Below are 13220 nucleotides of genomic sequence, written 5' to 3' on the forward strand. Positions count from 1 at the left end.
TAAAAGAGAATATTTGGTATGGCCATAATTTACTTACATAAAGCCTGAAAACATTTTTCTGTCATTTTGGTTTTATTGTTTCATGCAACATAGAGTACACACAGAGTTGAAAGATCCAGGATAACCAGCTGTAGAATTTCTAGAAAAAATTGAAATTAAATAATCTTTTATTCTAAGGGTACAAGGGTGCTCTAGGTGCATATGTGCTGGAGATCATAATATTCAACAATCAGCAGCCAAAATACATTCCAAAGCATCAAAGCGTGGAAATGCTTCTCCCCTGACAAGCTGCAGTATGCCTACTTCAGTGTAAGACTTATTCTAACCTTCTCTCCAAGCGATGCAACACTTGCCCTTTGTCACTGGATACCAGAAATATTTTGGTGTATGAAACACTTGTTCAAATGGGTGCCTAGAGATCACTATTCAAGTCCCATTTCTGCTTGGTTTTGAAGAATTTGGGATGCACAATTCTTCTATACTCTCTCCAAAGATTATTTCTATCCATATCTAGAAAGTGGGCTTTGAAGATTATTTTTTTTAACACACCTAGCAGCTTTCTCAAGTAGGTAGAGAGGATCCCGTAGTAATAGCCCAACCCAACTCTTGTCTCTTTTGAATGATTTAGTATGTCATTGAAATGTTCTAGTTGTTTCTTGGTTTGTTTTTTATTTTATGAAATCCAGTCTTATTTTCTACTCCTCCTCACAAAGCATCTTTTCAGCCTTCAGAAAGTCATATGCTTGCTAGCCTAGGCTAAACTACAAATCCTGTGGAACAAGGATTTTAAAGGTTTTACAGCAAAGACAAAATAATTAGTCTAATACATCCACAGCTTGGCACAAGGAACTAGAAATAGTGAGAGAAAGGTTCCTAAATTTCCTACAGGCTGGGTTACTCCTTGTTGGGGTTAGGGCACTGAGGTGTGTAACTGGCTTAATCAGTTTTCATAGGAAAACAGAAAATGCAGCTTATTTGACTGAGCCTTAACATGGCGCACTACTGTATCCTCTTCCTATGTTAATGAGTGGTGCCTTATACACTGTGAAAGCTGGAATAAAAACTGCCCCTTTCAAAATGCACAGTTGCTGCTCTGGTTTATTCCTGTTTCTAAAATTTTTGCTCAGATCTTGACTTGCACGTTGCAAATTAACCCATTTCTAAAAGTCTTCCCAGTGAATTCCCCTTTTAACTTCCCCTCCACAAACCTGTAGAGAAAACAACATTCTTGGTGATAAGCTTGTAGTCTACAATGGAGAACTGTGGCAGTTCAATCTTTGTCACTCCTGTGACTGCATTATCACCCCCACGCCAGTAAAATTCAATGTCATCTGTTGTATAGCCATCTATAAAAACAGGAGTAAACAGTTAAGATACACATCTCTTCCGACATTGTGGAGAACAGTCCAGAGCATTAACTCAGAAAAAAACTTCAAATATGTTTCTAAAACTAAGCTGTTACTAACATAATAGATATAAATATACAGACAGACACAGGTAATTCTAAATATAATTTTAAATGGCAATCCTATGTATATTTTAATCTTTGTTTTTTTAAAGATATATTGTATCAATATATTAATAAAGCAAACCTTTAAAAACCAATTAAGACTACACACATCCCATATATAGATAGTAACTGTACATTCAGTTTAAGGTAACTTCTGATCCCAAGGCTGGCTAAGGCAGTGTGGGTTTGCTGTAATTTCACCCCCTGGGCTGAAACACCAGCACTGGTAACAGAAACATGACGAGGTCACCTCTTGTGCAAAATGATCAGCATAGGAAAGAGGACAGTGAGAGTAATACGGGTAAAAGAGAAGTCCAGCATACAGTTATCTCATTATATTTGCTCTGTACGCTATGTAGTTTATAATCTGACTATGGACAAAAAGGACAAACACTCGTTCAAACCCATTTAGATTTTACTTGTAAAAACAGCATCTTTTTTTTTCTGAAAATGGCTTGAATGCAATAAAAGACTACCACTTTCAGTAAGGCCTTTGTAAGAAGCAGCTGTAGCAGATGCAATAGCAAGCACTCTGGATGGTAAAAAAACACCCACAAAAAACCAACCAAACAAAAAAAATCCCACCACCCACAAAAAACCCCCAGAAGCCAGCACATATTCACACTGTCATAAAATATATGCATGAAATACTAATCTGGGTTCGCCAAATGGCAGTTGAGCTAACTTGCATACTCCAGAGTTGGTATACAGAACTGATCAGTAGACATCAGAAATAAATCTACTACAAAACCAGGAAGTAACATAGTCATGAAAGTTTGTAGCCTTTTAAAGGTTTTTGTTGTTAAAAATTGTAAATAAAAAGAACAACTCAGATATAGAATAGTGACTATGACCATTAGGGAGGCTGACATAATAAAATGATACATATGTGACCTTGATTTTAAGTTCTCACCCACAGACAAAGGACAAAATTATATACTAAACACCATTTTAGAGTGCTCAAATAGCACTTAATCTCAAGAAATAATGCAGATTATGCATTTTGTGGTAACCTAGAAACTATAAAACTGTTTCCACACTTCATTAATTTTTGACAATCCAAGTATAATCCAGGTGTACAGCAGCAGCAGAAGGCAAGCAAGTTTTAAGATATGAACCCAATAATCTGTAAACACACTGAAGCAACCATAAAAGTCTGTGCAACACACAGCAAGTTTTAAGGTCTTTTGGTAGTTACATTCTTATAGCATATTGATAGCAATTCCAGTTTTTTGTATATGTGACTCTCTCATTCTGTTTTTCTTGGGGCTAGCAGCAAATCTAAAGTAGTTTGAGGGCAGAAAATGGAAAACTAATTTCAGGAATCAGAGCCATCTCATTCATACAGGACAGATTTTGAACAGCTGGTCAACATCAAGAATTCAAGATGGAACCCACTCTGCTTTCAAAGTTGCTGACACAGACAGCAAAACTGATGAGAGAAAAATTTTTTAAGTTTTTATGAAATAAGTTCTTCCTTAATTATCCCATTTACCCAAAAGTTCACTAGCTCTAGCTGACGACATCAACCAAAGAGGCTTGTATCTTCTAAATAAGCTTCAACAGCTAAGAGAGAAAAAGCTTTACAATGTGGAACATGATATGCTTTTGACATATCCAGAACCCCCTTGAGAAACAGAGTTAAAATTCACATCAACAAATAGCTTACATAAATGGTTACTGATTTGTTTCCCCTCATACCTTCTCTCTTGTTTCACCAAGAGGAGAATCATCAAAGGAATAACTGAACATAATTTAGACTAATAACTTCCTCCTCTGTTTAGACATCTATAAAAGATGCCATCAAAAGAATCTCATAGATACCATAATCTTGGAATTTATTGTATGTTACTTGTTCAGAGTCTAAAACGTAAGAGGTCTGAAAATGAGCCAAGATTACTGCTATCTGTCAGTAGAAGACCTATCATCAGTAATCAAACAAGCATTAACAGTGACTCCACAATCATACTGATGCTTCTTACGCACTTTGTGATACAACAAAGTATGTTCAAATCTGCATTTTTAATCGTCAGAACTCATTAGCTTTGAAGTTCTCATGAAGATCAACATGTGATTGAACTTTGCTTTTCACTTACTGCATCTTTGTGTAGGAAAACCTTTAGCACCCCACAAAAAATTGTCTCAGATTAAATTTACAGCACAAAATTGTTGCATGATGACCAAGAGATGCTGTATTTAGAGATAAGAATAGCTGTAGCACAATGACTTCCAATAGCTAAGCAAGGCATCCTTAGTTCAGCCAAGACTGTTGCTAGAACTGACTTCGAAATGTTCTATAGTATCAGTTAAGTTATTTCAAAGGAGTCAAACTACAGACTTACCCAGGAGATTGGAATTGTTTTGTTCTCATGAGGAAATAATGTATTTTTCTGCTTAATTATTATTTTCTCAGACTGCCAATCATATAAGAGCCTCCCTCTCTACCTCTCATTTCTTCAATTAACCTTGTTCTACTTCCTCCACAGTATAAAGATAGCAAAAGGTACACGATGGAAGAGCACGATGACTCTAAAAGTTTCTTTCCTTCCAAAATGACCTGAAATACTGAGGCACTTCTAAGTATTGTGCATTTTAAGAAATGAGGAACACTTGTACTTGGCCACATGATTGAGATTACCACAGTTTCTGAACTAACAGACTTGAGCTGTGAAACACAACTTGAAAACCTTTACCAATATATTGTAATCTTTAATTTAGCTTTTTTATGTTCATTACTTCTTGTGGTAAAAATATATACCAAGTTCTGGCTCTGACACTGTTAATGTAACAGTTGGTAACTCCCTTCCTCTTCTCTGGGTTGTGGGTGTGAATGCCTCGTCCTGCCTGGTCGCATTCTCTGGTTCTCCAGTGGATACCAGTAAAAGCTGTACTCCAGCAAACGGATTTTGTTTTTGCAAATTGTTACTCACCACCTGAATCCGCTAATACAAAAGCTGTTGTCATTTTCCCAAATACTGCATGGAAAGAAGGCTCTCTGCCCTTTCTGTGATGTACATAGAACCATTACAGCTATTGGTGTACCTTCTCCCAGTGGAGAAGCAGTTGTTTGACAGGAAGGGAAATTACTGTTAGCATTGGGGCATTGGCTGTTGACAAGTTGTTTGTACTCTCTGCAGGATATTAGATTTTAAGTACAGCTAGATCTGCTTCATTTGCTTTAAAAGGTACTTTTCCAGGAAGATCAATGGTACATGGATGGAGATCATTAATGACTGTGTTCATGGCAAGACAGGCCCACTTCAATAAGACACCTGAAGGGAACACATTTGTTTCAGTATCTGTGTGAAGCACAAATCCTTCATTCAGTGCAGTAAGTTCTTTGGTAATTTTTCCAAGTGTTACATGGTATGAGGAGTACGTGCAGGTTCTGCAGACCTGAAATTCATCAGGTTGTCACAATATCTTTCACTTCTCTGGTCACAAGTGTATCTTCAGAAAAAAGGCAGACAGCTTACTTATGTTTCCTTGTCTATCACCACTTTATATTTGTCAAGTGTCACTCTAGGCTTTCAGAGAGAAAAATAAAATAAAATCTAAAATAAAATAAAGAAAAATTAATAAATTGGCTGATCTTGAGATGTAAAAGCAAGTATAAGTTATGAAAAATATAAAAGAACAGCCTTAGAGAGTTTAGAAAGAATAATATTACATACCTTGTTGTGAGGGTTCACTCTTACTTTGTGATATTGCTGAGTTTTGCTGATATTGTATCTCAAACCTACCCTGCCCTCCAACAGCAAGTTCCAGATTCTAATACCATTTACTGAACTTGGTGGGATTAATTAAGGTAATTTATTTCTTTTTGAAGTAATTTAACTGTTGCTCTTAAACTTCATAACTAATAAATCAATCTTTTATTATTCTTTCTGAGAAAATAAATGCTAAAATAAGTTAAAGCAAAAAAAACCCCCCACTTTTTATGTAAAAGAAAGCATGTTTATAAAAAGCCCAAATGGGTCTTTATTTTATTTTATTTTTTAGAACATCTGATAGTTCTGTCCAACTGCCTACACATGGTTTGGCCTTGAACCGTCTAATCATACCAGGGTTCACGCAGGTGAACTCCAGGATTTCTGTTCCAGCAGACAGAGCAGTGCTCTCCCTATACCAGGAAGATGTGGTTAAACCTCTCCCGGTATTCTCACAGCCTTAGTACTAACCAAATATCGACAACTACTTCCTGAGGAGAGCTGAACTCCTTTGAAAATCTCAGCCAAAAGTTCAGACCAAAGATTCCAAAATACGCAGCTCTGGGCTGCTTTGGGGAGACTGCAGAACTGCCCGCTGCTTAAGGTACTTACGTGGGGGAACTGCTAAGCTGAGACATTGACGCGGAATGACAAGACTTTTTAGTAGGTATTGAGAAGAAGAATTTCAGGAAGTCTCTTCAAGCTTTTATTAAGATACTTCTCTCTCTTTCCAAGAAGGATAAATTATCCCATTCATGTCATAACATGGAGAAGGAGAGAAAATAATATTATAGTCATCTGCACGTGAATGCTAATGTATACTGCTAAAGTACCCAAAGATAATTGGGTATAAGTGTAATATCTGCAAAACATCTGCCAGAAAAGAAAATGGGTCAGTTCATGTTTCTAGTGGATGTTTTACAGATATTAAAGTCCAATTACCTGTGACTATAATAAATTCCATCCGCAGGTATTTGGGACTCAAAACAACTCTACTTACAAGTTAAAATTATTTAAAGACCAACCAATTTAAAATAGTAATAAGCAGTCTAGAACGAAAATTCTGTGTTTCTTGACAAGAAAAAGGCAGAATTAATGAATGTCAGCTCAATATTTCTGAATTATCAGATCACATGTCAGTAATGTAAAAAGTAAAGCACACTAAACCCAAAAATGCTGCAAGTCATTTTTGCAAGAATCTGAGTTTAGCACAGAACACTGTCTATTTGATTTAGATTGTACTATAGCACAAATACAGGCTGGGCGGAGAATGGATTGAAAGCAGCCCTGCAGAGGAGGACTTGGGGGTGTTGGTTGATGAGAAGCTCAACATGACTCAACAATGTGTGTTTGCAGCCCAGAAAGCCAACCGTATCCCGGGCTGCACCAGAAGAAGAATGATCTGCAGGTCGGTGGAGGTGATTCCCCCCCCTCTATTCCACTCTCATGAGACCCCACCTGCAATACTGTGTTCAGCTTTGGGGCCCCCAACATAAGAAGGACAGGGACCTGTTGGAGCGAGTCCAGAGGAGGGCCATGAAGGTGATCAGAGGGCTGGAGCACCTCTCCTATGAAGACAGGCTGAGAGAGTTGGGGTTGTTCAGCCCGGAGAAGAGAAGGCTCTGGGGACACCTTACAGCAGCCTTCCAGTACCTAAAGGGGGCCCGCAGGAAACCTGGAGCGGGACTTTTTACAAGGGTATGTAGTGATAGGACAAGGGGTAATGGATTTAAACTGAAAGAGGATAGATTTAGATTAGATATAACAAAGAAATTCTTCACTATGAGATGGTGAGACAACTAGAACAGGTTGCCCAGAGAAGCTGCAGATGCCCCATCCCTGGAAGTGTTTAAAGGCCAGGCTGGATGGGGCTTTAAGCAACCTGGTCTAGTGGAAGGTGTCCCTGCTCATGGCAGGGGGGTTGGAACCAGATGATCTTTAAAGGTGCCTTCCAACCCAAACCATTCTATGATTCTATGATTCCATATATTAAATTGTATGTAGCACTGCTACCAGCACAGAGAATCTGATTGATTGCTTTTTCCTAAATCACTTATATATCATCAGCAGCACAATTTACTTCACATTCAGAAAGTTCACTTTCTCATTCCTTTCATGCATCACACATCAGCAGTCAACCAAATCAATACATTGTGCCAGTAATATGGCACCTATCCCGAGAGAAGCAAAGCATTCTCGACTCCCATTAACATGGACAGGGAATTTATCATTGCTTGTACTTTAAGGAATGACAGATGATGAAGCGCTGTAGAAGAAAAACAAACAACTAGTAGAACACAAAATAGAAACCTCTTCATACAGAAACTACCAAAACTCCTATTTTTTTCCAGCCTATTTAAGAGAAACCAAAATTCAGAAATTCTTTAAATACAATCAACCTAAAATGAAAGCTGTAGCATTACTGGCTGAGCATGAGAGTATTTAGACACAAGATAGTTATCAGAAACACCACACAATGGAAAAAGAGAAGCCAACTTTTCTAAAAAAACCTCAGGATTTATCAGTAGGATTCACTGCCTCACAATGCTTTTGTTTGTACACGACAGCAGGGCTATACTTTAGATTGATATATAGATACACATACACATCTACAGCGTGCACACTGTGTAGGAATTCAAGTGGTCCATATTACTAATACTATGGTAGCACCTGGAGACTAAAGGTAAGACATTTGTTGATTTGTGGAAAAAAAAAATGACATAAACATGCAAAACAGTGAAAATGTGACTAAAACATAGAGAGGATTCTAAGGCCATGCGTTAACATCACTCTTCTCTGAACCATCATCAAATTGTCTGAGCATGGCTGGAACAGCAGTGGGCAATACATGCATACATTCAGCATCATGTCCGAGCTAAGGAGAACTACTTCAGCATCAACAATGACACAAAAGGATCCTATTGGGAACTGTCTTAATCCTAAGCCCATCTGCTAATACTCATCCAAAAGAGTGTCCCTCTAGTTACATCTTCGATCAGTGATTCTGGACACTGTCAGCATAGAAGTATGATGAAGCACAATTTGGCCACTTCAACAGCATTTTTGCTCAGCTGGTCTGGAGGCTCAGTGAAAGCTGGCATTACACAATCTTTCTGATCACCTGAGGTATTTGTCTTTTGCTCACCAATACAAAACACGAGAACTCAGCTTACAGCAGGTTCTGGAATTAAATACTATTATAAAGCAGCCATTTACAAGAATAATAACATATACATTGTGGAGAATAACATAGTTGCATTATACACGTAGTATTTTTGGAAAAAAAAAATAATCACAAAATTACTTTAAAATATACAAATATCTATGGACTCCTAGGTAGGGAATCAGTACCAAGCTACTTAAGCTATTTAATCTCTCATATCTGTGCTGCTATCAATTGGATTTTCTTTGCCTAGCCACTCACAATACAGTAGCTTCCCAAAATAAAATGGAGAGAACTGATGGATGATATCTATACCAGACTGAATGTTTTGATTTAGAATATACAAAAAATTCTTAGCTGACAGTCTTAAAACGTATTAATTTATTTAAATGCAGGCCACAGGCTATCAGACTAATTGAGAAACTCGACACTACAGGCCCTGCACCATGAGATGAATGCTACACAGAAATATTAAATAAATGGTTAATCCTGTTTATGTAACAGATCATGGAACACCTTTAGTAGCAATATCTATGCATTTTATTTATTTTTAAACATAGAACCACCACTTTCTCCTTTTTCAAGAATTTCTTCAGCAGTTTTGCATTTGCACAGAACAAACCGCAAAATTACTTACAAAATCATAAGTAACAGGGAAACCATATTTTGAAATTCCAAAACCCTTCAGAACACTCAAACTTGGTTCACTGCATCACTTCATTCTTCACCATCCACTTATTCACTCAAAAACAGAGCCAGAAAGAATGTTAGAAGAGTTTGTTTGCAGGGATCTTCAAAGCTGAGGAGAGTACAAGTCACCATACACTGAAATCAATGGAGTGATACAAAGGGGAGAAGGAAAGTCAGAGTTTGTGTACTGCTGAACACATTTGGCATCAGAGAAACTGGAAAAAGCACATCGTACTTGTTTCTCTCTCCTCCCCTCCCCCCCCCCAATTCTGTCTTTCTGCATAAAACATTAAAATTCTTTTTACATTTCACTTCAAAGACTTTTTCCCCTAAGGCTCTGAGGATTTGGATACAAAAGAGGATGTACAATTTTCTGACTACAGTGAAACTCAATTGATTTTTAGATTAAATTGGTAACATTCTCAAAAAACAATCATCTTCAAGTTGTAGAAATGGTTCCTTACTGGGGGGGGGGGGGGGGGTTGTGCGGCAAAGAAAGAAGAGAAGAAGGAAATGTGACTCCATAATTGCTGTAGAACAGTATACAGCTATTAAAAAAGGTGTTTTGATGGACAAGTGAAATTACAAAATTGATTCCAGGGCTCAGAGTAGGCTTTTCATGGCGTTAGCAGAACCAAGTTTAATTTTCAGGTAGGCACTTCAGGCTGATTCTTGCTTACGGTGAGCCGGGTAACTTATAGAATAGGTGTCCTGGTGCAACCCATTAAATGTCATTGCTGGGTTTTTTCCTAATGATTTCAGTGAAAATCATTTGTACTTTAGGGCACTTGCTGCAAAATGCTTTCATAAGTAAATTTCCACTGTTACAATACTTCTAGGAAAACAAAGAGCGATCAGAAACAGATAGGGAGAACTGTATCAGTGCAATAGTATTCAAAAACCTTCTAGCTCCTAGAACCTGGCAATTTCTTCCAATCTTTCTGCTTCCATAAGCTCAGTTACTCCCACCAGTATGAATGATCTAAAAAGTTATTGGATTCAACACCGTGGAGATCCTGCAAGTCCAAGTGTTCCTCACATAATGGAGAGATGAGTATATGCAGCACAGTGGTGCCTGGTGATATGAAGTCAGCGATGCCTAATTAGCCGGAAGCACGTACCATGTCATCAGAACTATATTCTTTCTGTGACTCCAGCAACAGCTGGGCACCACTCTGTCCAGTGCTAGTCTCTGCAATGCTATACACTAGCACTTTCTGTGTAACTTGGAGTACAGCTCTTTCCCAGATCTGTGGGAATTCGCAAATCACATGCAAGAATGCTCCTCATCTTTTTTCTTCTGATCTCCACCATTCATTCACGCTCGGTGTTTCCTGCAGACCAAGTGCTATGTTTATGTATCAAGCATATCCCAGAACACAATAATCTATAATATATCTGGTCCAGTTTCATTTATTTAAATGTCTAAAATTCAGGGATTTCTATCGGTACTGAAATTACATGTCTGATTTCTGTAGGCAAACGAGTAATGCTAGATAACCATAAGCATTTTATGCAATACCTGGAAACATCCTATCCCATAGTTCTGCCACAGTGTATGTTTATATTATCTAACCCACTTACTTCATTGAACAGAGGACCTCTTCTGAGGATAAGGTTGACAACAATATGTCTGTTTTGCGCATTGATTAAGGCTGGATCATCTTTGAAGGGGATTTTCGTGTAGCATGGGTGACATTAAGAAGATGTTATGTGAAGAAAACATGGGTGGCGAGTGTTGCCAATATAAAGATAGCGCTAAACATACTTATTTCTCACTTCCACTAATAGTAAAATGTATTGGTTTTGTGTGGCAAGGTTTTGGTAGCGGGGGGGGTTACAGGGGTGGCTTCTGTAAGAAGCTGCTGGAAGCTTCCCCTGTGTTTGAGAGAGCCCATACCAGCCGGCTCTAAGACGGACCCGCCGCCGGCCAAGGCCGAGCCAATCAGTGATAGTGGTAACACCTCTGTGATAACATTTTTAAGAAGGAAAAAAGTTGGGACGGGGGTATTCGGCAGCCGGAAAGAGGAGTGAGAACATGTAAGAGAAACAACCCTGCGGACACCAAGGTCAGTGAAGAAGGAGGGGGAGGAGATGCTCCAGGCGCCGGAGCAGAGATCCCCCTGCAGCCCCTGGGGAAGACCATGGTGAGGCAGGCTGTCCCCCTGCAGCCCATGGAGGCCCACGGTGGAGCAGATCTCCACCTGCAGCCCGGGGAGGACCCCATGCCGGAGCAGGTGGGTTCCCGAAGGAGGCTGTGACCCCGTGGGAACCCCGCGCTGGAGCAGGCTCCTGGCAGGACCTGTGGATCTGTGGAGAGAGGAGCCCACGGAGCAGATTTTCTGGCAGGACTTGTGACCCTGTGGGGGGCCCACGCTGGAACAGTCTGTGCCTGAAGAACTGCACACCGTGGAAAGGACCCATGCTGGAGCAGTTCGTGAAGAACTGCAGCCCGTGGGAAGGACCCACGTTGGAGAAGTTCGTGGAGGACTGTCTCCCGTGGGTGGGACCCCACGCTGGAGCAGGGGAAGAGTGTGATGAGTCCTCCCCCTGAGGAGGATGAAGCGGCAGAAAATAACGTGTGATGAACTGACCATAAACCCCATCCCCGTCCCCCTGTGCCGCTGGGGGGGTGGTAGAGAATCCGGGAGTGAAGTTGTGCCTGGGAAGAAGGGAGGGGTGGAGGGAAGGTGTTCTGAGATTTGGTTTTATTTTTCATTACCCTACTCCGGTTGATTTGTAATAAATCAAGTTAATTTTCCCCAAACTGAGTCTGTTTTGCCCGTGACAGTAATTGGTGAGTGATCTCTCCTGTCCTTATCTCGACCCACAAGCTCTTTGTTATATTTTCTCTCTCCTGTCCAGCTGAGAAGGAGGGGGAGTGATAGAACAGCTCTGGTGGGCACCTGGCGTCCAGCCAGGGTTAACCCATCACATAAAATTATAAAGAAAAAAATCCATCAATCTGTAAATTTCAAAAAGCAGATTAGTATACATTAAAATTCTGCAGTAAAGTTTATTAATTCCCTATTAAATATATCACATAAAAAAGGAGTTCCTGAACACAGAAGTAACCATACTAAACATGTCAAATCTGTCTTATATGTAAGGGACTTTTTAATGGGGGGTACATGGGGGTGGGGAAAGCAGCTTAGTTTAATTTGTAATTAAAAGTAGACTATGGTAGAATACTGGGAAGCTGAATATTAAGAAGTCCAGGATAAAGGTCTATTTTCTTGAAGCTCAATTTGATTATCAGCTATACAGAAGAACCAAGAAATTTACTTTCACTTCTCGTAAGAGTAGATCTTCAAAGACGCAGTAGGAAATTGCAATATATAACCATGAGGATGATATCAATCGTTGCTGAGGAAACCAACATTTAGGCAGAAATAACAAATTGCTATTTAAATGTGAACTGCAGCTGATGTAAATATGATAAAAATGAATACATCAATTCTTAAGTGATCTATTTCAATGCCATTAAATCACAAAACGAACAGAACTCAAGTGAAAATAACTATTTTCAAAAAGACAAGTGCAATCAGGTAGAAGCAGGCAATGGGCTTTTTTTTCAGAGTAATCTACAAAGTGAAGATATAAAGTATTTACTATGTTTCAAGACTGAAGAAAATGTTACTGTATCATTCATTACTATTTTCTTCCACACTTAAGTCACTAAAATCAAGTCGAAGTTAAATAAAAAGAATAAATATCTTTAATATCACGCTTTAGCATTGAAAACTGCTTACAGAAAAACAATGCTGGCTTCACCCAGCTCACGGGATTTAACCTTAATAAGAAACTGAACATCCCCCAGGAAGCCGAACTGTGGTATACATGTTGAAGGACTAACTCAGAATGCCAAGAGACTACTCAAGGCCTACTTGAACCTTCTACCACACCAGAAAACCTCCAGTGTAAAAAGGATGATAATTAAGTGCACATATTTAATACACAGGGCTAAAAATTTTCACCTAAACAAAATTCAGGAAATGAATCGTGCATCTCTTAAATATTAATTGGTTCATTATATAAAATCCATAAACAAACAGGTAGACAAGAGCTCTGTTTGACTGTGATACTTCCAGTGGATTTGGGCTGTGTTCTGTTAACTTATTTCCTAAGGGACTGAATAATTAAACAT

The 13220-nt window shown here is 39.0% G+C and overlaps 1 protein-coding gene across 3 annotated transcripts in view; it reads right to left on the bottom strand.

Annotated features, from left to right (window-relative positions):
- GABRB2 (gamma-aminobutyric acid type A receptor subunit beta2) overlaps positions 1-13220 on the bottom strand; it is a 179358-nt gene that overhangs the window by 27093 nt on the left and 139045 nt on the right. For all 3 annotated transcript variants that reach the window (XM_052771946.1, XM_052771947.1, XM_052771945.1), the window contains one exon: positions 1209-1346. In XM_052771946.1, coding sequence (XP_052627906.1) covers positions 1209-1346 — 138 coding nt within the window. The remainder of the gene's footprint in view (positions 1-1208; positions 1347-13220) is intronic.

This window comes from Harpia harpyja, chromosome 20, assembly GCF_026419915.1.
Source record: "Harpia harpyja isolate bHarHar1 chromosome 20, bHarHar1 primary haplotype, whole genome shotgun sequence".
NCBI lineage: Eukaryota > Metazoa > Chordata > Aves > Accipitriformes > Accipitridae > Harpia > Harpia harpyja.